The sequence below is a fragment of the Chlamydotis macqueenii genome, chromosome 23 (assembly GCF_036417535.1).
Source record: "Chlamydotis macqueenii isolate bChlMac1 chromosome 23, bChlMac1.mat, whole genome shotgun sequence".
NCBI lineage: Eukaryota > Metazoa > Chordata > Aves > Otidiformes > Otididae > Chlamydotis > Chlamydotis macqueenii.
In genome coordinates, this window is record NC_141578.1 from 5,504,036 (window position 1) to 5,529,751 (window position 25,716).

Sequence of the window (25,716 nt, forward strand, 5' to 3'; positions counted from 1 at the left end):
TTATTCTTCCAGCCAGTGGTGAGGGATGACGCTGGCTTGGATGATCCTACAGCAGCCGGGGTCGGGTCGGGAGGATTCAGGTCCGCAGCTGCCGGGCAGTGTGCGGGGCTGGGCTGCACCCACGGCCCAGAGGGACAGACGCGTCCCCAGCTGCCGCTGGTCCCAGATGTGCAGGAGGAAGGAATGCCCTGCTCTGCCCTTCCCGTTCCCGGGGAGGTGAGCCCCCCTCTCCAGCTGGGTTGTAGGAAGGGCTGCTGTCACTGCATGGGGACTTGGGACAGAGCCCAGGCCACTTCCCCTCGCCGAGGATGCTCGCCGAGGACGCTCGTCGCAGAGGGCACAGTCTGGCTAAGGGCACCTCTGTGCCTGCACCGACCCCTCTTTCACAGATGCCCGTGGACCACACAGTGGGTCCCAGGGGCCCATCCTCCCCCACCAAAAATAGTGACAGAAGCATCGTGTGGGACCTGCATCCTCCCCGGGGGTGGTGGCTGTGCTCACCGTGTGCTGGGGAGCCCACGGGTTCCTGTCCTGTGGCCCCGGGAAGCCCCGCAGCTGTGGCTCCTTCCGCATGTGGTAGGCAGCAGGGGGAACTGGGGTGTCCATATCTTCCCACAGCCCCCCGGGAGCTGCAGTTCGTGCCGGAGACCGGAGCATGGTGCTCGCCTTCGCCCTCTGCCTCCTGGGCAGCTCTGCTTTGCTGCTGGCCACCACGGCAGAGGCTCAAGGTAAGGGAGACCGGCAGGTCTGTGGCTCTGGGGCCTTCCTCTCACTGCCCTCCTCTTCCTCATCCCTACTCCTCTCCTTGCTGATCCTTTTGCTTTTCCCTGCGGAGGCAGATAGGAGCCCTGTGCTGGTCCCAGGTGGACCTCAGCATGCCAGACCCTGAGCATCGCAGAGCCTCTGAGCTGCTCTGCTAACGAAAAAGACCCCATGGGACCGCACCGGGGCCACCCCGTGCCCTTCGGTGGCCGGGGACAATGGAGTTACGGCTTTGCTACGGGAGGCTATGGAGAGTCTTCCACAACCTGTCCGGCTTCTTGTAACAAGGGGCTTGACCTGTGCCTTTGAACTGGATACGGTGCCTTACAGCAACGAGACGGGGAGCCCGTTCCAATAATAGGTCGTGTTTGAGCACTGTCAAGTTGCAACTTGCTGTGATGCAGAGAAATGCACTGGAACTGTGCCGTTTGGCGTGTTTGCTCTGAACGCCTGCAGGGCACGAAAGCCTGGCAGGGAGCCCGGGGTGGGACAGCCAAAACCTACAGAAACTCGGCTCCGTCGCTGCAGCGCGATTAGTTTACTCCTTTCCATCTTACAAGTGTTGGTGCTGCAACCTGGCTGCCTTGGCAAGGTTTGAGAAGTGTTTTGGTACTTTACAGAGGAATTTCTCCCTGTATCCCCAGTCATGTTAATTATTCACTGGCATCTTGAGGGTCCAAAGGCTGATCCTCCTGCTTTAGCTGGCCACGGTGGCTCAGTGGCAGGGAGGGAGTCAGGCATCAGTGAGTGCGAAGGGTTGGATTATGTTTAAAAAAAAAAAAAATCACTAAGTTAACACTTTGTAAAAAGGTTAAGTCATATTTTCTTCTGTTATACTTGGGTTTCTGTATGTTCAGCTGCTGTATGTGCATGTGATTTGCCAGCCCTGTGGAAGTAACTGCCGTTGCTCGCGTGTGCTGGTGGATGCTGGAGAGCTGCGGTTCTCCAGCAAAGCCAGCCGAGCCGAGCCGTGCGATGGGCGAGCGGAGGGCGCGGCAGAGACGGGCTGCACCTGAACAGCCCAGAGGGACGCAGCTGTGGCCCTTTACTGGTCACCCAAAGGATATTACCAGCGAGAGGCGTTTCTTGTACTTTCCTTCTACGTTCCTACCTCCAGTCCGAATATTTGCCTACTGAACAAAAAGCTGCTTCCCTGCGGCTTTGGCTCTGAACACTGTCTGTCTGCCTGCCTCTCCGCACATCTGCCTCTCCGTCTCTTTTTCTCTCTCCGGGGGTTCAACGCAAACAGCCCCAGGTACCCCTGGAAGCACAGCAGCAGGTTCACGGCCAAATCCCCCCGCGCCTTGTCAGGTGCAGCAGAGGCTTCGCCCTCGCTGCCGTGGGTCAGCCCAGCTGGTTTCTCCAGGTCGGATCTGGCCCAGGGGATGCGCTTCCCATCCTGTGGGTTCTGCATGCAGAAAGGCCATGAAAGGCTTTGGCCTTCATGGTGATCAACAGGAAATCCCAGACACTCCGTTCTCATCCCAGCTGCAGCTTCCACCGCGTCCCATCATTCAGGGATCACCAGGCTGCATGGACACCATCAACACAGCAACCATCGCAGGCAGGAACAGCTTGAGAGGCACGTAGATAAACAACATTTTATTTCTCTCTCTTTTCCAGTTACTTGGTGCCCGCTCCCACGCATCCGGAATGGGAAGAGAGTATCCACTGCTCGCCGTTTCTACAGGACTGGGGACACCGTAAGCTTCGCGTGCTTCGCAGGGTACACCTTGCAGGGCTCCCGCACGAGCACATGTGGACCTGACTTCAGATGGAGCCCACCTCTGCCAGTGTGCAAAAAGGGCAAGTGTCCCAGCGCGGCGGGAGCGGTGACAGCCGCGGGGCAAAGCTCCCTCCGGTGTCCTCTCAAATTCGGTGGGAAAGCAAAGCTGGGATGCATCTGTCCACTTCTCAAACCGAAGTGCTGCCAGCTGGGCTCTCGGAGGGGCAGGAACAGCTCAGAAGAAAGGAGCTGGGGTGGGACACGGGGATGGCTGCAGCCTCCCTGTCCTGGGCTGCGAGAGGGATGGGGAGAGGTTAACCCCGGGGCCGAGCTGCTGCGTGGCAGGAGGCTGTAACCTCCCCAGCGCGCTCAAGAGCCCCAGGCCAGCTGCGGGACAGCCGTGTCTGCTGCCCAGGGGGATTTCTGTGACTCTGCTTCTGGTCAGATGTAGGATGTTTAAATCTTCCTCCTGGAACGGGAAGTCATCACAACTTCTCACTGCTTTTGCTGCTTCCATGTCCACATGCACTTTCCACCAAATCCCATGATGAGCCTGTTTGTTAGTAATTTCCCCCAGCCACAGTGCGATTGTGATCTCAGTGCTGCTGTACCTTTTGTTAACTAATGCTTTCATCCAGCAATTAGAACAAAGACTGAGCGGAATTCAGGCTCTGACCCTCATATTACCCAAACAGTCCCAGCAGGACCCAAAATAGCAAACAATTGACCCCCAGGGCGATTTCTTTTCCCTCTCCAGAGGTGATGTGTCCTCGGCCACCAAACATCGCCAATGGGCTGCACAACGGACAGTCCTTGGAGAAGTTTTCCCGGGGAGTGACCTTGAACTACAGCTGCAAGGACGGCTATGAGATGGTCGGGAACATGTCCATCAACTGCACGGAGACCGGGGTGTGGAGCTTGCCCTTGCCCCGCTGCGAAGGTGGGTGGATGCCTCATTGCCAGGTGTGAGGGCTCAGCAGAGAAGATGCTGGATGTTGTGTAGGAATGGTGCTGACAGGCTTATGGCAGTGAGGAGAAGTGGGGGGGCTGTGTGTGCAGGATCTGGCCCTTGCATTGAAGTTTAGAGGATGCCATCCATGTTCCCCACAGCAATCGGCTGCAAGGTACCCGTGGTGCAGAACGGGAAGGTCCATCAGCTACAAAGCACCTACAAAGCTGGAGAGACTCTTTATTTATACTGTGACAGTGGTTACGCTGCAGACAGCTACGAGACTCAGTGCCAGCCCGGGGGGACCTGGGATCCGCCGGCGCTCATCTGCGAGAGGGGTGAGTGCAGGTGTCTGCTGTGGCCCTGCCCGGTGGGTGCTCCTTGACGGCAAGAACAGGGGGTGCAGGCGGAGCCGTTCCTGCGATGGGCTTTAACCCATCAACGCAGCATCACACCGACCCCCTTCCCCTTGCACACTGCCCTCTCACTAAGATTTTGTTTCCCTTTTGCAGTCCGACCATGCCCCATGCCTCCAGCGATCACCAATGGACATCACAACGGCCAAGGCAAAGACAATTTTACCATGGGAATGTCTGTAACATACACCTGCGATGCCGGCTACTACCTGGTTGGAAACGCCGTTGTGTTTTGCAGAGCATCGGGGAGCTGGAGCCGGCCCGGCCCTCGCTGTGAAGGTGCGTCTGTGGTCTGTCCCCTCAGGGAGAAGCTCGTAGCGTGGCTCTGAGCACAGGGGAGACCCTGAGCACTGTCACTGGGACCTTCAGGGAAGGATTCCATTCCCCTTTAATGAAGCACGCAGTTGTATAATACGTAAAGAATAAGCTTACATCCGTGAACGTGGAGCTAGGAAATTTCTGTAACTGCTGCGTGTGCCGTACCTCTCGCGCTGGGGCTGGGTGCTGGTGACCCCGCAGTGTATGTCCAGGAACTGGCACATCACTTCACCTGAGCCCAAGTGCCAAGGGTCTCCAGAGCCAGCGCCCTCCTCCCAGAGCTCTGGTGGCATCGCAGCTGGCCCAAGACAGTCCTGGGGACTGGGCACGGGGTGCAACACAGTTTTTGGGAGGAGACCGGATGGATTTTTATGAATCAATTCAACGTTCTTTGTCCAGAAAAGTTTAAGGAGAGATGGGACACCCAAGGGCAAGCTGTCAGGACAGACCCATCAGGACCTGGGGTGGGAGCCCTGTGCCATCCCCTTTCACCATCCCCCATGTCTGATGTGCAGGAGGTTTGAGTTGAATTGTCTCTTGGCATCACCGCTCCCAGACACTCTCACGGGCTTTCCTCCTCCCTCTCCAGAGGTGATGTGTCCTCGGCCACCAAACATCGCCAATGGGCTCCACAGCGGACAGTCCTTGGAGAAGTTTTCCCGGGGAGTGACCTTGAACTACAGCTGCAAGGACGGCTATGAGATGGTCGGGAACATGTCCATCAACTGCACGGAGACCGGGGTGTGGAGCTCGCCCTTGCCCCGCTGCGAAGGTGGGTGGATGCTTCATTGCCAGGTGTGAGGGCTCAGCAGAGAGGATGCTGGATGTTGTGTAGGAACGGTGCTGACAGGCTTATGGCAGTGAGGAGAAGTGGGGGGGCTGTGTGTGCAGGATCTGGCCCTTGCATTGAAGTTTAGAGGATGCCATCCATGTTCCCCACAGCAATCGGCTGCAAGGTACCCGTGGTGCAGAACGGGAAGGTCCATCAGCTACAAAGCACCTACAAAGCTGGAGAGACTCTTTATTTATACTGTGACAGTGGTTACGCTGCAGACAGCTACGAGACTCAGTGCCAGCCCGGGGGGACCTGGGATCCGCCGGCGCTCATCTGCGAGAGGGGTGAGTGCGGGTGTCTGCTGTGGCCCTGCCCGGTGGGTGCTCCTTGACGGCAAGAACAGGGGGTGCAGGCGGAGCCGTTCCTGCGATGGGCTTTAACCCATCAACGCAGCATCACACCGACCCCCTTTCCCTTGCACGCTGCCCTCTCGCTGAGTTAGACTTTCTCTGCCTGTTGCAGTCCGACCGTGCCCCATGCCTCCAGCGATCACCAACGGAAATCACAATGGCCAGGGCAAAGCATTTTTTACCATGGGAATGTCTGTAACATACACCTGCGATGCCGGCTACTACCTGGTTGGAAACGCCGTTGTGTTTTGCAGAGCATCGGGGAGCTGGAGCCGGCCCGGCCCTCGCTGTGAAGGTGCGTCTGTGGTCTGTCCCCTCGGGGAGAAGCTCGTAGCGTGGCTCTGAGCACAGGGGAGACCCTGAGCACTGCAACCAGATCCTCAGAGAAGCTGAATGCCATGTAAAGGGTTGCGTGGTATAAATTTCAAGCCCTTCTATTGCAAAGGTGGGGCTGAGGAGGTTTCTGTAGATGTCACGTAGGTTTTGGTGTTGTGATATTTTCAGTCTGTGGGGTTTTTGTTTTGTTTTGTTCCGACTCCGTTTGCACATCACCTCTGTACATCATCATTTCCAGTGACTGTCTGCATAAATCCAGATATAAAGAATGGAAGGCAAGTTGATGGTCAAGGACTTATCTCTGCGCCCGGGCAAATGGTGACGTTCCAGTGTCACGACGGTTACAGCCTGCAAGGCAGCCCTCACATCTTCTGCCAGGAGGATGGGAGCTGGAACGCTCCTGTGCCCGTCTGCGACAGGCTGTACCCTCACCAGGAGCTCTCAAACAGGCCTGAAACTCCAGGTAAACGGTGACAGAGCTGCCTTGGGGTACACTTCTATTTCACGTCCCCTAACCCTGTTTAAAAAACATGGTTAAAACCTGTGAGCGGAAGATTGAAGTATATCCCGGGTATAAGAACCTGATCCTCTGGAATCCTTTGGGAAAATAGGTTGTGTTTGTTTAATAATGGCTATATTCAAAATAAACAATTTTGCAAGGCAAACCAAATGTATTTCCTCGTTACAGCGTTCTTCTGTGCTTGCACCCTGCATACCTGTCCTGCCCGATTCTCATGTCTGTTTTCTGTCTCACTAGGTGGTTGTGGTGCTCCTACAAGGTTATACTTTGCTGAGCTAAAGGAGGAGCATAGAAATGAGATCAATTTTTCTGTTGGGAAGACTGTGCAATACACTTGCCGACCTGGATATGCTAAACACCCAGGAATGTCACCTACTATTACATGCCTTGAGAGCGGAGCGTGGTCAGAAGCGCTAGAGTTCTGTAAAAGTGAATAGCTCCTTGATTTGGTGTCCATTGTTCAAGAAGGAATAGGTGCTAGGTTCTGTCCATGCTGCAAAAATCTTCACCGTATTCTGGTGTTCAAAGAGTATGTGACTAGTAAAGCCATGTAACTTTACGCTATTCGAAACCCGGTTTGGGTGTAGCTGGAAATGGGGACACATTACGGGAGCAATAGCCGCGTCTGTTGTGCCATGGTATAGACAGGGAGAAGCCTAAAATTAGGTTTTTTTTCCTCCCTCAGGGAAAGAATGCAGTCATCCTGGTGAACCTGTGAATGGGAAAATTGTTTTCCTAGGCAATCTGCCGTTTGGGTTGTCAGTGACCTACAGCTGTGAAGAAGGGTAAGTCCTGGTTTGGCTACTGCTTAAAACACAAGGAGAGATGTGTTAGGTAAGTCTCTCTTTTTCCCTCCCACTCATCCATTCCCAATAAACGGATTATATGGAGATGCCACCTATAGAGTTTCACACCTATATGAACACATAAGGTGTTCTCTATCATGTACAACGTATGGGTACGGTGGTGCTGAGCGAGAAAGGGAACTTCTCCTTCAGCTTTGCTGGCAGCAGGGCTATTGCGCCGTCCGGGGTGGTGAGGAGGAGGCAGATGGAAATTACTCGGGATGAATGTTCAATCCTTTTAACACCAGGTACAGGTTAATTGGGCAAGCCAGCAGGCGATGTGAGATTTCTGGTGAACACGTTGCATGGAGTGGCGACATTCCCACTTGTCAGCGTAAGTAGCTTACGGCTCTGGGGGTTTGCACGGATTTGGTAAATGTTTTCCAACAGAGACTGCCAAATCTTTCCAATCAAAGCTTTCAGAGGGAATTTCTCTGCTCCGTGGGCATGAAAAATATCAGAAGGTTTTGATGTCGTAAGAAAATGTTCTGGGAAAAGGCAGATCTCAAAGTTTAGTGGATAATAGAAAGCAATGTCCCAGCTGGAGCTTTTTCGGCAGTGCTCGGGTATCCCTGCTCTGACTAACACCACGGCCCATTACAAGAGAGGAAGGGAAAATACTATCTCCAGCTTAAGGGTTGTTACTGTTAGACACAGAGGGACCAAGGCACAGCCCCAAGGAGAGGCAGAGGGCTGGGGGTGGGCCAGAAGGGGAATCCTAAACTCCCAAACCGCAAGCTCTTTTGTACTATGTGCAAGGATAACTGGTGTGGACCCAGAGAGTTGCCGTGCCGCACCTCAGCAACTACACCTGGGAGTTTCTCTGCTGATTAAGTGCTGTTGCTGATTACGTGACAGTTCCATCTAAGTAAGAAACATTTACTGGTACATTCCGGGATTTTAAAGCGTTTTCTAGATTCTCCAGGTACATATTAACCTAAGGTGACATACAAATTTCTGCCTCTGCGTGCCTTTGCACTGTGTGCAGCTGAAAAATCAGGATTTTACACAGATGATACAAAAGAAATATTTGCTTTTTTACTTCTTAAACAGTAGAAAAGGTAAAGCATGTAGGTATTTCCTCCATAGAGGTCTGTCTTACTGGTCTGCTTTCTAACTGTCATAGAAATGGCCGGCCAGGGAGATGGGAGGCCTACAAGGCCTCAGCTAGAAGGTCGATTCCTTGCAGTTCCTCCATCTCTAGGACAAGTGTTTATGTCCCACATAAACATGAGGGGTTTAAAGTACTTCGGTGCTGCTCTTGAATTTAGAAGCCTTGTTCTGCACCTCTGCAGGTATCCCTTGCAAGCCGCCCCCGGACATTCCCAACGGGAAGCACACAGGCAGGCTGCTGGACGAATTCCACTTCGGCACATCTGTAACATACACCTGCGACCCCGAGTACCCGCTCCACGGAGAGCCCTCCATCCACTGCACCAGCCAGGATGGGAAAAACGGCGTGTGGAGCGGGCCCCTGCCGCACTGCGGAGGTGGGGATGTGTGTGCACGTGCAAATACCGGGGTGCGATTCTCCCGGCCCTATGCTTCACATTTGGAAAGACTAGGAAACCTCCAGGCAATTGCATTTCTTGCCTGGGTGCCTGCTAGGGCAGGATTTGCGTGGGCTGTTTTCAGAGCTGAGGCCAGGCAGGGAGGGGGAGGCTGGAAGACCACTCGCTGCCTCCAGCATCCCCGGTCTCACCTTTCGGTTTGGGTCTCTCCCTCCGCGTTTGACATCGCTGGATGCGGGCAGTACAGCATCTATGGGGAAATTATTTTCAGACTTGTGTTTTAAAAGGGATTGCAACCCTAAGTGGCTTCGCAGCCGCACAGCTCTGCACGCTGCCTAAGCGCCTGTTTTGAGGACCTGCACTTCTTTTCCAGAGGAAAGATGTCCTGTCCCGCAGATCCCGAATGGGAGAATAGTCTCTCCTAAGGCTGCCTACGCACACAAGGACACCGTTGCCTTTGAGTGTGAGCCAGGCTACGTTCTACGCGGCCACAGAGTGGTACAATGCCAACTAAATGACACCTGGGAGCCACCCGTGCCAGCCTGCGAGCAGGGCAAGTGTTCCAGCAGTGCTCCTTCCCCTGCGCTCCCAAATCTGCTTTTTTCTCGATTCCTTTAACAACGGGGCTGGCTTCTCTTTCTTGGCAGCTGGCTGCAACGCACCTACCAGGCTGCCGTTTGCCGAGCTGAAGGAGCCGTTCAGCAACCAGACCGTCTTTCCCATGGGCAGGACGGTGGAATACGTGTGCCGGCCTGGGTACACGCAGCACCGGGGGATACCGCCGACCGTAACGTGCCTCAGGAATCGGACGTGGTCTGTGGCACTGGAGTTCTGTAAAAGTATGTCCTGCAAGTGCTGAAAACCTGAAGTGTCAGGCTGAATTTTCACATTTTTCTGGCTTTATGGATTTCTTTGTGGTCCGCTGTCCGTGTCAGCATCCCTGGGTGGGATGCGAGTGAGTGGCTGAGGGCTAACGGCGGCTGACGTTCCCTTCCAGGGAAACAATGTGCTAACCCAGCGGATCCGGCGAACGGCAGAGCTGTTGTCCTGACGGACCTCCTCTTCGGGTCCAAAGTTAACTACACTTGTGACGAAGGGTGAGTCACGCAACTAGCTGAATTCCGCTGCCAAGTGAGAGTGAAACAGCTTTTCAGCTTTACATGAAGGACCCTAGTTCCCAAGTCTTGGCTGGCACTTACAAGGGCTGTAAAGAAATCTCAAGTCTCTCAATGTAAATTATGAAATCCTTCTGTGTGACTCCAGGTACAAGTTGGTTGGAGGCTCTCAGAGGACGTGCGAGGTCTCAGGCATACGTGTCGAGTGGAGTGGACACGCTCCTGTCTGTCAGCGTAAGTAGGCCACAACAAAAGGTCCTTGGAGATGGCTTGCAAGAGACAGCGGCACATCTTTCGAGACAAAGATTTTATTGCAAAAGATTTCGCAAGTGACTGTATGTGTAAAATCTTTCATTTTCCCTTTTGTTCTGTTTTGGTTTGGATTTTTCCAAAAATGTTTGCAAAGGTCTTTTCTTTATCCTGGTCCAAAGTGGGAAAACCATTAATATTTTAAACTCCCTGTTACTGGAGTAAGTATTTCTCACTGGTCACGTGTAAGAATGGTGTGGCCAGTCTGCTTCTGCATGTGTGGAAATGGTTATGGAAAAGGAGGTAAGAATTGTCCCACCACCTTCAGACATGGGCAGCAAGGAAGAGACACACAGGAGAGCGCAGGTTTTCCTTCCCAGATGTGGTTTTTCCATACAAGGTTTGTCCCTGGATAATTTGGGTCATCGTATCCAGAGAGCATCACTGCTGGGTCGGGTTCATCCCCGTCAGTTCCCTTTCTGGGAAGCGTGTGTGTCCTGCAGACACCGGGCTCTGCTGCAGCGCTGATGCTAAAAGCCACTTGTACGTGCCTGCAGGTATCGTCTGCGATCCGCCTCCGGATATTCCCCACGGGAGACACAACGGGCACTTGAGGGGCACCTTCTCCTACGCAGATGTGGTCACCTACACCTGCGACCCTGGGCATCTGCAGGCTGGGGAGCCCTCCATCTTCTGCACCACGGTGGACGGGGAGCACGGCGTGTGGAGCGGGCCGCTGCCGCAGTGCGGAGGTAGGGCTCTGTGGTGTGTGGGCGTCCGACCCTGCCGGCAAGAGTTGGTTGTGAGTGGTGGAAGGAATGACCGTGGCTGCAGTGAGGGCTGCACCCACTGATAGGAAGACACCTAATGTAAAAAATATATTTATTTCAATGATTTAATGGAATTAATTGTCTTCCTCCTTTGGTTTTTGAAGGATGGATTTTTTTAAATTTCTTTTTCTTGCTCTTTCCATATTTCTTATCTGCCTTTCCTTCTCCTTCGCAGAGGTGAAGTGTCCCCCTCCTCCAAGCATCGCCAACGGGGAGCACAGCGGCCAGCCCTCGGACACCCACCTTCCAGGCTCGGCGGTGCAGTACACCTGCAGGGATGGCTATGTCCTCATCGGGAACGCCTCCATCAGCTGTACCGCTGGCGGAACATGGACCCGGCCCCGGCTCCGATGCGAAGGTGTGTTTGTGTTGGCTTCTCCTATCTTTCCCTGGGGCCTTTCTTCCTTCTTGGCTCTCAGTTTAATTGCTACAGACCAAATCTCCAGTGAGAGGCTGAGGCTGAAGGTCCCACGGGGAGGAGCAGCTCCACCTCCCTCTGTGGATGTACCTTTCTGTCCCTCAGCAAGGACAGACTCTCAGGCCCAGTTGAATAATGATATTTTGTGTAAGAATAAGAGTCAATAATGTTGACGTGTCCATGATGGTGATGGCAATGTTCAGCAGCAGGTACTATCTGTGGTCAGTACCCCTCAGCACCCAGGCTGGGCTTCACGTCCCCAGCGGTGCCTTGTGCTCTTCACTTCCAGCAATCGGCTGCAAGAGACCAGAGATCGAGAATGGAAGAACAACTGGGCTGGAGACCATGTACAGACTCACAGACACTGTTGTCTTCGAATGTGATTTTGGTTATGCCTTGAAGGGCTCTCAAGAGTCTCAGTGCCAGTTTGGGGGCACGTGGGACCCTCCTGTCCCCATCTGTGAAAAGAGTAAGTGTAAATGAGGCGGTGGGTGGTAGATGATTTCTTTTGAACCACGGTGTGCGTGCACCTGGCAGGGTGCAACCCACTCACCTTGGAGATAAAGGGGCCACTCTCCAGGACTGGAAAGAAAAACATGCACATATCTGTCCTCCCATCTTCATAATCCCCACTCAGTTCCTTGTTACGTAGAGCTTTCACCTCCTTAAACGAATCCACAAAGACAGAGCGAGCCAGCTGGTGTCTGCTCTTGTTCACAACCACGGAAAAGCCAGAGCAAGCTGTTAGAGCCCCAGATGGAAACCAACCACTGTAAATGCTGAAACAGTGAGAAATTATCGCCCGTGATGTCAATAAGCTACAAAAAAACACAGGCAGGAAGATGGGTGAGGGCAAGATGGAAACATAATTCATACACTGACATCTCTAGCTGTTCGGAAAAAGTTAATGGGAAAGAAGCGGAAGGGCTGCCTTACCCTACTGTGAGTGTTTGTTGTACCAGCTCTTCACCAGTTATGACTTTTTTTCCCCTCCTTGCAGTGCTACAGTGTCCCTCCCCTCCAAATATCAAAAATGGCCACCACGAAAGCCAGGATGTGAAAGCGTTCATCCCTGGAATGTCAGTGAAGTACTACTGTGACCCAGGGTACGTCCTCACCGGAAAAACAACCGTTTCTTGTTTGACATCTGGATCCTGGAGCATCCCTTATCCCCGGTGCGAAGGTGAGCTGTGAATGCTGTTACTCATAGCAAAAAGGGAGACCATTGCTGTAGTGTGACTTTCCCTGAATTTTAACCTCACAAAAAAAAAAGGGGGAACCCCCAGCTCTGGCAGCCGCTTCCCCAGCCCGTGCTCTGCCGCTTTTCCCTTCCAGCAATCACCTGCCCCAGCCCTGAGATCCGGAACGGAGAAGTGGCCGAAGGACAGAGCGCTGTGTACCGTGCCGGGGCCAACGTCACCTTCCAGTGCCACCCAGGCCACGTGCTGCAGGGCAGCCGCGAAGCCGAGTGCCAGCCCGATGGCCGCTGGGTGCCCGCTGTCCCCGCCTGCCAGCCAGGTGAGCGCGGGCACAGCGGGGGTAGAAGGAGGCTGCTTAGGGCCATCCTTGTGCCGGGGGCCCTGAGGTCATGCTCCCTGCCTCACGTGCATCACTTCAGGTGTGACAGTCTTCTGTTGTGTCACACGTGCTCCTCCGTGGGGCAAAATCACTCAAACGCCGTTCTCTGCTCCTGCCCTGTCAGTGCTGCCCTGTCCTCCGCCTCCCGTCATCGCCCACGCCACGCACAGCGCGGAGCTCGGGACAAACTTCACCAGCGGCATGGCCGTGAACTACAGCTGCCAGCCCGGCTTCTCCCTCCTCGGAGACCCCTCCGTCTCCTGCACGGCCTCGGGGACCTGGAGCCTCCCGTACCCACGCTGCGCAGGTGGGGCCGGCTGCTGCCGCGGCTCCCCGTGCCCCCGCGGCTGGCTGAGCATCCGTCCCGTGCTCGGCTGAGCTGGAGCAGGCAAACCTGCCAGTGGGCAGAATTGGCATGGGGAGGGGGAACTGCTCGTCCGGCAACACCCACGGGTCTGAGTGTGCTTCCAGCGCGCGCAGTAGCTGTGTTCACTTTGGTGGTACTGGCAATAACTTGCTGGCATTGCTGAAGCCTGTGGTTTTCCGTCACGAGACAGTCTTGGGTGTTCTAATTTCTGAAATTGCGAATTCCTGCACTCTGTGGCCCAAACACGACGCACTCTATGCTGGCAGCGCCGCAGTGTAGGATGTGCGGAGTGAGGAAACACCAAACTGGCTAAACTGGTCTTTTTGGGGAGTTGTTTTAGTTTGGGTTTTTCTAAGAACACATAAATTGGGTGCATGTGTCCTCACATGCTAAGTAAGTGTCAATTTATGTAGACAAATGTCAGAATATAGAAGAGAGGTTAACACCTTGTGGCTGTAACAGTGCCTACCAATGCGCTTGTCTCTCCTCAGCTGTGTCTCGCAGCCCGCACGTATTTCTCACGTGCGTTTTGTTTCCTGGCAGCTGTCTGTGGAGCACCACCAGTGTTACTGTTTGCTGAGCTGAACAAGGAGTTCAGAAATCAGACGGAGTTTCCTGTTGGGAAGACTGTGAAGTACACTTGTTGGCCTGGATACATAAAACATCCACAAATATCACCAACTGTTACCTGTCTTGAGAATCAAACGTGGTCGGAAGCCCAGGAGTTTTGCAAACGTATGTTTTGCAGATGCTTCTAGTTTGTTTAAATAGCAGTGTGACAACTGAAGCCTTGAAATGTCTCCCTTTCAGTTGCCTCCTCCCTGGGGTTTGGGCAGATTCCCAGCATTAGTGTCCCTTTTCCTATGGCACTGAGTTAGAGCAGCTTAAAACCAGGTCTTCTTCTGCCCAGGGAGAAAGTGTGGTCATCCAGGAGAACTGGAAAACGGCAGAGTTATCGTTACAACAGATCTCTTCTTCGGGTCAACGCTGAATTACACCTGCAATGAAGGGTGAGTCCCAGCCAAGCTCTTTCAGTAATGCTTCTGCTCTCCCTGCAGCGCCTTGGCACCGCATCTCTTCTCACAGGAGACCAGTGCTTGTGCCTCTGAGCTCAGAGCACCCCAGTGTTGCCTGCACAAGGCGATGCTGGAGGAGAAACTGGAGTTCTCAGGGCTGAGAGAAAATCAAAACCACCCAAACGATCAGGGAAAACCTCAGAATCCTTTGGTCGGTTTAAAATGGTTTTGGCACTGAAGCAATTCTGGTCTTCAGAGCTGTCTATTGCTGGTCGAATTTCTAGCCCAAATGGCAACAGAAATTGGAGAAGGGGATTTATTTACAAATTTTTAAGTGCTAATTAGAGGGCATGACCACTTGAGTCTGGTCATGCGGAGGGTCTGAGGGGAAAAGGTGGGTTTATTTTGAAAGCTTTGGCTTAAACCGGAAGCTAAAGTGGACTTTTCTGGAGGACAGAAGGAAAAGTAGAGGGCATGGCAGCTCCCTGAGCCCCCCAGGGATGTACTGCCCATGCTGACCGTGGGGACCCAGGTCCCCACAGGAGCTAAGGTGCACAGCTTCAAAATCACAGTATTAGACATCAGCTAAGGCAATGCCTGGGGGCTGTGGAAGATGCGACCTCCAGAGACAGTCCTGTAGTGACAAGAATGACTTTGTTTGACCCCAGGCACAGGCTGGTTGGAGCACCCCAGCGGCACTGTGTGAGTTCGAGCTCTGGGACACAAGTGAGATGGAGTGGTGATGCTCCCACCTGCCAGAGTAAGTACAGAGCGGCAGGAGCTGAACAGATTGATAAGAAATCAAACACAGCACAAAAAGATTCAGATTGGTGCTTTCCTGGGGAAAGATCTTCCAAGGCAAAGATGGAGAGCATCACTGCTGGGTCGGGTTCATCCCCGTCAGTTCCCTTTCTGGGAAGCGTGTGTGTCCTGCAGACACCGGGCTCTGCTGCAGCGCTGATGCTAAAAGCCACTTGTACGTGCCTGCAGGTATCGTCTGCGATCCGCCTCCGGATATTCCCCACGGGAGACACAATGGGCACTTGACGGGCACCTTCTCCTACGCAGATGTGGTCACCTACACCTGCGACCCCGGGCACCCGCAGGCTGGGGAGCCCTCCATCTTCTGCACCACGGTGGACGGGGAGCACGGCGTGTGGAGCGGGCCGCCGCCGCGGTGCGGAGGTAGGGCTCTGTGGTGCGTGGGCGTCCGACCCCGCCGGCGAGGCTGCAGGTAGTGCAGGGTGCATGCAGGGACGTGCTGCAGGGCAGTGGCTGTTCGCAAGACAGGAGGGGCTGGGGCACCACAGTGCCCTCGTCATCCCTGCTGCAAGAGCCCTTTGCAGTCGCTGGGGGTGAGTGCACAGAAATAAGTGCTCCTAAGTCCAGAGGACTGGAGCATCTGGATGGACTGTGGCCGTGAGCCGCAGCTGAGGGATACCTGTCTGAGACTTCCCCACCTCTTACAGGCTGCCAGCTCAGCTGCAATGCTCCTTTGCACCAAGTCACTCATTTTTCCATATTCCTCCTTCTTCTCACTACTGACATGAGTACGGTTTGGCTCTCTTCCCCCAGTGTTGCAGTGCTCTCCCCCTCCAGCCATTGCCAATGGGAAGCACAGTGGCGAAGCCACGGCGGTTTTCACCAGCGGCATGTCTGTGAGCTACGCCTGCGATCCTGGCTTTGTTCTTGTTGGAGAGGCACAGCTTAATTGCACTTCTTCCGGAGCCTGGAGCGTCCCGGCCCCTTGGTGTGAAGGTGCATTCACCTGCCTTGTTCACTTGTGGGTGTGCCAGTGATAGAAAGGGATGATGGGAGGAAAGGAGAGAAAATTAAAAATCCAAATACTGTACTTGGAGAGACTCAGTTCTCTAGTGCTAAATGGGAAAATGAAACACAAAACCCAATAGCCCATCCTGTTCTCAGTGACGATTTCCTTCCCTTAGAGTGGCTGTGTCCCTCCCCATTGGCGATTGACCACGGCCAGCACGATGGCAAGGATGTGGAAGTGTTCATCCCTGGAAAGTCTGTAAATTACAGCTGTGACCCCGGCTATTCTCTTATTGGAAATACAACTCTATACTGTACGGTCAATGGAACCTGGAGCATCCCTTATCCCCGGTGCGAAGGTGAGCTGTGAATGCTGTTACTCATAGCAAAAAGGGAGACCATTGTGGTCACGCAGCTGTCCTGAATTTTAACCTCACGAAAAAAAAAGGGGGAACCCCCAGCTCTGGCAGCCGCTTCCCCAGCCCGTGCTCTGCCGCTTTTCCCTTCCAGCAATCACCTGCCCCAGCCCTGAGATCCGGAACGGAGAAGTGGCCGAAGGACAGAGCGCTGTGTACCGTGCCGGGGCCAATGTCACCTTCCAGTGCCACCCGGGCCACGTGCTGCAGGGCAGCCGCGAAGCCGAGTGCCAGCCCGATGGCCGCTGGGTGCCCGCTGTCCCCGCCTGCCAGCCAGGTGAGCGCGGGCACAGCGGGGGTAGAAGGAGGCTGCTTAGGGCCATCCTTGTGCTGGGGGGGGCCCTGAGGTCATGCTTCCTGCCTCACGTGCATCACTTCAGGTGTGACAGCCTTCTAGTTGTGTCACACGTGCTCCTCCGTGGGGCAAAATCACTCAAACGCCGTTCTCTGCTCCTGCCCTGTCAGTGCTGTCCTGCCCTCCGCCTCCCATCATCAGGGGGTTTGTGCCTGCATCCTTCCTGCATGTTACCCTGCCCATGCCCTTGTTTCATTTTGTTTTGTCCTCTCTCTTTAGTGCTTGAATGTCCTTCACCTCCAAACATTGACAAAGGAAATCACAACAGCCAGGACTTGGAAGTTTTCACTCCTGGGATGGTCGTAAATTACAGCTGTGACCCTGGCTACCGCCTCCTGGGAGAGGCATCCATTTACTGCTCCGACTCTGGAAACTGGAGCCTCCCTCTTCCTCGGTGTGCAGGTACACTGGCGTTCCAAGATGGGAGTTATCGATAGTCTGGGAATTTCTGCTACTGAACACCTGTAGGGCTTGTCCTTTCCCTTACTCTTTCCAAAATTTTGAATCCTTCAGCCCTTACCCTTTGTTTTCAGTTTTTCTTGTAAATTTATATACACTCAATATACATTTTAAGACAACTTTTGTAGTTGATGTCCCTACTTCTCCCTGGATTTTCTTTCCTTATAGGTGGCTGTGGAGCACCTCCAAACTTAACCTTTGCCGAGCTAACCGAGGAATACAAAAATCGGATGGAGTTTCCTGTTGGGGACACGGTGCGATACAGCTGCCGGCCGGGATACGTGAGACACCCTGGAGTATCCCGAACTCTGACATGCCTCAAAAACCACACGTGGTCTGAAGCGCTAGCGTTCTGTAAAAGTGAATAGCTCAATCACTTTGGTGTTGGTTGTTGAAAACTGTCTAAGCTACATTTGTGGGTTTCTTAAAGCAATTCTTTAAAAAAAAAAGATTCATACATGGCTTCACTAGTCACATAGTTTGGGCAGCTATTGGCCTTTTAAAAATCAGATCTTTATTGGTGTCTGAATGTGGACAGATCCTGAAGATACCTTCTCATAGTGCATTACAGAACGGCAAGAGAGGAGTTTAAACTCAGCCTTGTTCTTTCCCAGGGAAACAGTGTAAATACCCAGCAGCACCAAAGAACGGCAGAGTTGTTGTTCTGACAGATCGCCTTCTCGGGTCAACTGTGAGCCACACGTGTGAAGAAGGGTGAGTCCCACGCTGCCTTTGCTGACTCCGTTTCTGAGCTCAGAGCCCACTCCTCTGTGCGGGCTGTCCTCCCACGGCAAGAATTTATATTTTGGTTCCGGTTATGCCACGCTTGCCTCCTCAGGAAAGGGAGACTTGTCTCTCATTTTTCGCTGCCTGTGCTCGGTGTATTACTTTGCAAACTTCAGTTTCAGTCTGCCTTCTCAGGTGGCCACCCAGCAGGAGCTGAGATTGCAAGCGAGCATGTGCTGCAAGGAGGTTTCAGCAGTTTGGAAATTACTTGGGTCTGAGTCCTGATTTAGCACCTGACCGATCTAATCCAGAGTAGTTTGGGATCACTGCTGTTCCTCTTGGATCAAGGAAGAAGGATCTTGGTGTCCTTCATTCCTGTGTGTCAAACCAACAGAAACACCTCCAGAATCAGAAGGCTGCAGAAGGAGACCTCAGGGGGTAGTCTCAGAGTAGGAGTGCAAAATCTAGGCTGAAAGATTTGGTATCAACTGGCATTTCTTTCTGTCTAACTCCAGGCACCGGCTGGTTGGACAGTCTCATAGGCGATGTGAGATTTTTGGAGCAGATGTCGCATGGAGTGGTGTTCTTCCCATTTGTCAGAGTGAGTAGGTCACAACTACATCTGGCCCAGAATTGCCAAATTAAGTCTTTAAAACGAAAAAGTGGCATTTCCTTAAAATAAATAGAACCTTGAGGAGTAAGACTTTTTAAGCATAATATTCCTGTTTTGCTTGCTTGGTTGGTTTTTTCTCAAAATCTTTCGGATGCTGGCTTTTGATCTTTCAGAGTTATGTAGAATGAAGAGTTGTGAGATGCCTGCAAGGATTTGTCCCTTTTGATTCACACACACAGATAATAAATTAAGGAAGAAATGTGTCTTGTAGCAGAAGAGTGGGATATTGAGTAAAATTGAACTGGGATCTTCCAAACAGTCTACTGTTACCCAAACCACAAGGTTGTTTTGCAGGGGCTGATCATTGCAATTAGTCTTTTCTTCAGATGGAATTGCTTTGGAAGGCATGAGCTTGGTATAGTAAAGCAGTTCTGAGAATGACTAACAGAGCTTATGAATTTCTACACCATTATTTACTTGGAATGTATCTGCATTATTCTGTTTAGAGGCACAAAACTATGTTTATATATACAATAATGTGTTAACCCTAGGGTACCTAAAGGAACTAAAAAGCCCTCAGTTGTCGAAATTATTCTTCTGTGAGTCTCCAAGTACTACCTGTGAAACTCCTCATGTTAAGGATGGCCTTCATATATGTGTTGATTACAGCATACATATGGCTTCCTCTTTGATATAACAAATTTATTTTTCAGAGGTGGTGTGTCCAGTCCCACAGATCCAGAATGGGAGAGTATCTGCTCTTAAATATCGCTACACGTACAAAGATACCGTTAGCTTTAAGTGCCATAAAGGTTTCACCTTGCGAGGGCATCACACAGCCCAGTGCCAAGCTGATAAAACATGGGATCCACCCGTGCCGGTCTGTGAGCAGGGTAAGTGTCAGCACTCAGACTTGTTATCATTGCACAGTCCTCCCCAACTGCTCCTATCCACTCACTCAAGCTGAAGTTGGCTTTACTTTTCCTGTTTGCTCCAACTACTTTAAGGGGAAATGAGAAATTGTTCCTTTTATTTCTACCTCTCTTCTAGGAAATGAGCCAGGTTTGGGGTAATGCTCTAAGTATAAGCGTGATTTGCACTTTTCTCACCCTGCTTATTGCAATCCATAATCCACATTCTCTTCATTCCTTGAAAGTGAGAAATTTGGTAGCTTCGTGGCAGGACATTGACTATCAGAGAGGCGTGAAATTTTTGCTGGAAATAAAAAGGCAGGATGATGGAAAATGAAGGTAAACTTGTGCATTGTATTTGCTCAATGAAATGTGTATTTTAAACTCTTAATGCTGCATCTAGATGGAGTGGCAGAACACTATCATCATCCTGATACCACAACGAAGCCAGGTAGGTCTATCACATGAAAAGGCAAGATTTACTAAACACTAACTCCTCCTCCCAACCTGTCTTGCTTTTTGCAGTGAAGAGAGTTAGTTGCACTTTTTTCACTCTCTTGTTACCACCTTTTTTACAATTGAACATCACCTTCTCCCTCTCCTCTCTCAGTAGTGAAGTGTCTGCCTCCTCCACGCATTGCTAACGGGGAACGCAGCAGTCATCTCTCAGACACTTTTGATGTGGGAGCACTCGTGCACTACCGCTGCAAACACGGCTTCTCCCTCGTTGGGAATCAGACCGTTCGTTGTACAACATACGGAGTCTGGAGCCGTCCCCTTCCTCGGTGCGAAGGTGCGTTTGTTCTCTTTCCACTGAATCTTCTCAACTTTCTGAATGCATTAAACCTGTAGTGATATTTGGCCAAGGACTTGCTGAAATGAGCTGTTGCTTCAACAAACTCCACCACTAAAGAAAGAATGAGGGCTCTGTGGCCAAGAATGAGAGCTCTGGCTAAATGCTCCTCTCTATCCCACATAAATTTCAGTCTAAGGGGTTCTCTGTACCCTCGTGTCCGCTGTTGGGTGTGTGAGTTGGGAATGGAAAAGCAGTCAGATTGGAGTCCCTCTGTAGGCCTGAAGACATCGTTACGATAGAATGCAATACTGCTGATGTCCCAAAAGATCTCCACAAGCCCCAGTGCCAGCCTAGGAGCACATGGGATCCTCCACTCTCCCATCAAGGAAAGAGGAAAGCGTGTGTTACTTGTCCTTAGGCAGCTACCCTTTCTGACCTTATTGCTCTTGGTAGTGTGTTGCAACGTATTTAGGAGGAGAGAGGAATCTACAGTCTAATGTTTTGATCTTGAAGATCCATCTATCCTAATTTTTCTTGTTCTTATTGCTGCAGTATCTCCTGCCTCAGTTTCTCACTGTGAACACCTTAAAAATGAGCTTCGGGCAGCTGTAAGGATACCTGTATGGATGTTGTAATAAGATGGTCTTACAACTGTGGAATTCCTGTATCTATATGAACTAATCTCTCCTCTTATCTGATATACCAGGACAAATGATGCTGGGCAATGTTCCTTTGTGTCAGAAGAAATGTGTGTGATGCCATATGGGTTATAGATTATTTAGGGTGAAAGGAGGGGCAGGAGGTTGGGCAGGGCTGGCTCTGTGTGTTGTATTTGGTGCTGTGGGAGCAAGCGTACAGCCATCCACAGGTGCTGAAAAGTTTTCCCTCTTGCCTTTATGAGCTCTGTTTTGATCTGCACGCCTCTCTTTTTAGCGCTGCATTGTTCCAAGCCTGCAGATATCGCCCACGGGTCTCTCAGTGGCCCAGTAAAAGCATTGGCGACTCCTGGAACATCTGTAAGCTACATCTGCGAGCCCGGCTTCTCTCTCATTGGGACGGCATCCATTTATTGCACACAATCTGGAGCCTGGAGCCATCCTCCTCCCATCTGTCAAGGTGTGTTTTTGCTCCAGAGAGCTGAGAAGAAAGGACATTTAACATGACTTGCCTTAGGGAAAGGTTTGTATAAGGACTAAATCTGAGTCTTTCACGACAGAACGTGTGATAACAGTAAGATCAAGTTTATACTTCTTTCCAAAGCCTGATGGAGTTCCAGGGTTATGAAATCAGTTGTTGAGCCTAGCTGAAGAAATTAAAAGGGAAGAATCAAGGCTGCAATGGTACGGTGCCTCAGCTACTCTCTGGCAGTCCATCAGGATACTCATGTCCACACTGTTGTTTGTCTCTCCCTGACTTTCCAGCTGTGAAGTGTCTCCATCCTCCAAACATCACCAACGGGAAGCTTAAAGGCAACATCTCTGACACTTTTTCCTATGGAGCATCGGTATCCTACATCTGTAGTCCTGGTTTTTCACTCGTTGGGAATGCTTTTATCAACTGCACGGCATCAGGAACCTGGAGCCAGCCTCCTCCTCGGTGCAAAGGTGTGTTTGTGCTTAGTTTGCTCATGTTGTTTGGAATTTGTGGTGGCAGAATCACAAATTGTGGAAGGCAACTTTAATTCTTGCATGTTTTCAATCTCTGCTTTTGTTACTATGAATGAGTTGTATGCTAACTTCCCTCCCTTAAAAGCATTTTACTTTTAGTAGAAGAGTAGAAACTTTTTCCCTTCCCTTTTTGCATTCTCTCACTCCCCAGTTATCATTAACAGAAAACACAGGAAATTATTATATCAGATAATCTGTCTATAATGGACAGTCTGTACAATCTGACAATCTGATTACTCATGATCCTGACTATTCCCTTCTCGGAAAACTTCTCTATATCTGTGACTTAGTACTTCTGTGTGGCTCATTGTGAAGGTCAGTCATTAGGCAAATGACTGAAGGCAATTCATGAATGTCACAAGATTCCTAGCGTGGGTGTCCCTGCCCAGAAAACTGGACAGTCACTGGAATAAATTCATTACCCACACAGGGTGCTTCCTTGGTGGAGCTGCACCCACTCAGTGACTCAAGAGTTGAAATGCACTTGGATAACAATGAGAGGAAATACCGCACCAAATGCTTATGTACATAAAACAGAGGCTCTATAAAGAAAGCTATCTCAGAAAAATTCTCCCTGCCATTCCACATTCTTGTGGTTTTGAAGTGTCCTTAATAACTATTACGTGTGAAAGTAAAAATCAATATTAAAAAAAAGACATGAAACAAAGCTTTTACCCCTTTGGTCTCCCTTGAGAAACTTCTCCAGAATTCTTGAGCTTGGACTGTCAAAGGTGATTAGACACTTAAATTGAAGCAACTAACTCATTTCATTGAAATCAGTGGTATAAATAGCTTAGACAGCTGGATTAATTAATAAATTAATTATTGATAAATAATATGGCTGGTGACATCTTTTAAGAGCAAGGGACTTCTACAGACTGGAAGTGGGTTATAGGCAGTTGGCTCTAAAGCTCCCACAGAATTCTTCCCTGCTACACCTTTCTTCTACAAATGTTTTGGTAGCTCAGTATCACAAAAATCTCTTCCTCTGGCAGGCTTCTCCCCAGGTACCCCTACTACACATCATTTTCCAAGTGCAGTACCAGTAACAAACGTTCACATGTGGGAGCAAGACACCTAGCCTCTTCTGGAGCCACAAATAAACGAATTACCCTGTGAAATAAGAATTAATTCCTGGTTACATTCAGAAAGATTTCAGGAACAATGTCTTAAATAACCCACAGTTGTATTTCTTGTATTTTACCTTCCTTATTAAATGTCATTTTTGGTACTTTTAATTTCAGAAATTGGATGTATATTCCCGGAAGTTCAAGGTGTTAAGAAAGCCATAAAAGGAAACAGTTATCGCTTTGGGACTAACATCACTCTTGAATGTGATGATGGTTACACGTTGGAAGGCATCAGTCAGGTCCAGTGCCAAGAAGACTTCAGCTGGGACCCTCCTGTACCAGCCTGTAAACTGAGTGAGTGAAATGTGAACGAAGCGAAGATCAGAAACTTGCAAATGCATTTGAAACATGCAAATGTCTTATGTATTTTTAAAAAGTATATAATGGCATGGTTTTTAGGAAATCCTGTATTACAGGCCTTAGCAGTAAAAGCTTTGTGTGATTAAAAAGTGGTTAACTACAGCAGAGAAACGCCATATTTTGTTAGAAGAGTTTGCTGATTTTTCTTTTTCTCTCCCCTTCAGCATCACGCAAGTCTGGTTCAGTAGGCCTAGGTAAGCAGCTTAGAAACACTTTTGTGGCCAGATCTTTATGCAGTCGCCTCATTGGTACCATTTCCCTCTGCTTACTTTGAAGATATACCTCATTACGTCTTTCGTGCTGATACGCTTTAAAACATACAGTGAGAATAATACGCGCTCTTCTCTCTCAGGAGTCGCAGCTGCGGGAATCCTGCTTCTCCTGGGGGCAGGCATTGTCTGGAAAATTATTTCTAAGCAGAAGGAAGGGTAAGGCAGTCTTCTGGATGTTCGTTCATGTCCTTTGTTGCCAAGTCCCAAGTTTTATAGGCTTTATACACTTGAGTGTGCCTGGCTCTTGTTAGTTTTCTGTCTTCAGCTCACGCTTGCAAACTGTACAAGGCACAACAACCTGGAATCAATGGTGTGGTTATGTTATTTTATTTCAAGACTCTTCCTTAGAGGAAACCAACCTGAGTGTTCTTTTACAAACCAGTACAATGCACTGTTTTCTTCTTTTTCACTTAGCTATTATAATACATATGAAAACTACAGTTACCAGACCCCTCTGAACCACACCACTGAACAGAAATGTTCATGTCTTCCAAAGGAGGTATGGATTTATATTCCTCAACATAAAATACCAGTTATAGCTGCAAACTTGAGTTGTTGCAATATAGTCATTCAAGTAGAAAACTCTTTCCCCTTCAGTCTTCTTGTAAAATGCTTTATTTTGCTGATAAAATAAGACACTGTTTTAAATGTACTGGGTTTTTTTTAAACATACTATTTTTCTTTCTGATGTTGTGCAGATACAGCTTACATTTCATACACCTTTGAAATGTATTGAATTAAATCCTGAAACTGTTCTACACACCACACGTGATGCCTGTGTTTCCTTTTCCGTAATCTGAACAGATGACATTCAAGGGTCAGACTTTCAGGCTCTGCCTTACCTCTGACATAAAATTGCTTTTGTTTGTAAGGATTAGGGGAGAGTTTGCTCTCTAAAAAACTACCTTACCAGTCAGTGTCAGAAAAGGACACTGAACAAGGCCTTTGGGGGTTTTTGCTTTCTTTTATGGTTACTGCAATACCATTTTCACTCACAGGTGAATCTACTTTCTATGCTGAATCTATTGCAGATAACAGTTCATTTTCACTGTTAGCAGCACTCTGAACATAATCAGCTTTGACTACAAAATGGCACCTGTAAACTTTAGCTTTTCTTTTTTTTTTTTTAATAAAGGCTGGTTTCAGATCATTCCTGCCTTGAAACAATGCATTTTCCAGAAATTCTCTCCTCCCTTCCTGAGTTATGATGCAATCTCCAGATACCAGTATGAAAACAGGAAAAGTCTAATTTTAACTCCAGGATGTCATCTTTTTCCTAGGCTGGGCATCCGTGCTGCTGTTAACCGGGCATTGGACAGAGAGCGGCTGCAGGTTGCATGGAAGTGTTGCTCATGTTGAGACTGAAACTCTGTGGTGAAAAAGGCACTTTACTGTAGAATGAACATTAATTCTCCTTCTGCTCCCATTAATTACTGTAAGGAACTAACAAAGTTCAAACTGCACGCAGTACAGATGCTGTTTCAGAGGGACTTCTGCATCTGCTGCTGCCTGGTGAAGAAACTTTGCTTTCTCTATTTGCAAACCCTGTGATAAGCACGATCTACAAAAGCATTCCTGCGCGTAGGTGGAACTCACAATTTGTTAAACCGGAGATTGTTTTAATACCAACTGTGTTCACAGCCGCAGCGGCAACAGACACTGCGCTGTCATTTTCTTCCAGGAAGGCTTTGTTGCAGTGTTCCTCCACAAATGCTTCACCTAATAAAAGTTGAACATGGGACAATAATTGCTTTAGGTTTTGTCACTCCTTTTGCGTCCCTCTAGAGTTAGAAGTAATTTTATTTATCGATTTTGAATACTGCTCTACTCAGCAACACACAGTTTGTCTTCCCAAGGAGAAGCAGCCCCGCAGAAGGATGTTCATCCTGGGTTGGCACACACCACCTTTATTTTTAATTAGCCTTTGTCGGCGTTCAAAGCACAGGAGCTGTGCAACTAAACACACTTTGAAGCTTTTCCCTTTCTTCCGGAGCCAAAGGCGGCTCTCCGGGGACCATGCCCAGGAAGGGGCCCGGTTTCCCCAGGCTGGGGCCTCTCCCCACAGCCCCAAACCACATCAGCAAAATGAAATTGGAAGTA

At 50.3% G+C, this 25,716-nt stretch overlaps 1 protein-coding gene across 1 annotated transcript; it reads left to right on the top strand.

The window, feature by feature from the left end:
- Window positions 1–655: 655 nt before the first annotated feature.
- CR1 (complement C3b/C4b receptor 1 (Knops blood group)) lies at window positions 656–25,428 on the top strand. Its single transcript, XM_086765362.1, has 39 exons — window positions 656–728; window positions 2,386–2,568; window positions 3,246–3,428; window positions 3,599–3,775; window positions 3,950–4,132; window positions 4,761–4,943; window positions 5,114–5,290; window positions 5,469–5,651; window positions 5,931–6,155; window positions 6,450–6,641; window positions 6,898–6,997; window positions 7,306–7,391; window positions 8,353–8,547; window positions 8,942–9,121; window positions 9,216–9,407; window positions 9,566–9,665; window positions 9,832–9,917; window positions 10,938–11,120; window positions 11,470–11,649; window positions 12,181–12,363; window positions 12,516–12,698; window positions 12,883–12,965; window positions 15,132–15,136; window positions 15,805–15,901; window positions 16,090–16,270; window positions 16,422–16,604; window positions 16,902–17,108; window positions 17,310–17,501; window positions 17,756–17,855; window positions 18,383–18,468; window positions 19,194–19,373; window positions 19,795–19,842; window positions 21,121–21,303; window positions 21,609–21,791; window positions 23,099–23,278; window positions 23,509–23,538; window positions 23,697–23,772; window positions 24,031–24,115; window positions 24,897–25,428. Exons 1-39 carry the CDS (start codon window positions 656–658, stop codon window positions 24,918–24,920), a joined length of 5,550 nt encoding a protein of 1,849 aa, XP_086621488.1. The 3' UTR covers window positions 24,921–25,428.
- Window positions 25,429–25,716: the final 288 nt, after the last annotated feature.

Bases quoted from the DNA above. Each gene is read 5' to 3' on its own strand.
- CR1 (XM_086765362.1), top strand. From the start codon at position 656: ATGGTGCTCGCCTTCGCCCTCTGCCTCCTGGGCAGCTCTGCTTTGCTG. The intron at 8,548-8,941 runs GTGGGGATGTGT...CTTCTTTTCCAG, and splicing joins GCCCCTGCCGCACTGCGGAG to AGGAAAGATGTCCTGTCCCG. The intron at 19,374-19,794 runs GTAAGTGTCAGC...TGCTGCATCTAG, and splicing joins CGTGCCGGTCTGTGAGCAGG to ATGGAGTGGCAGAACACTAT.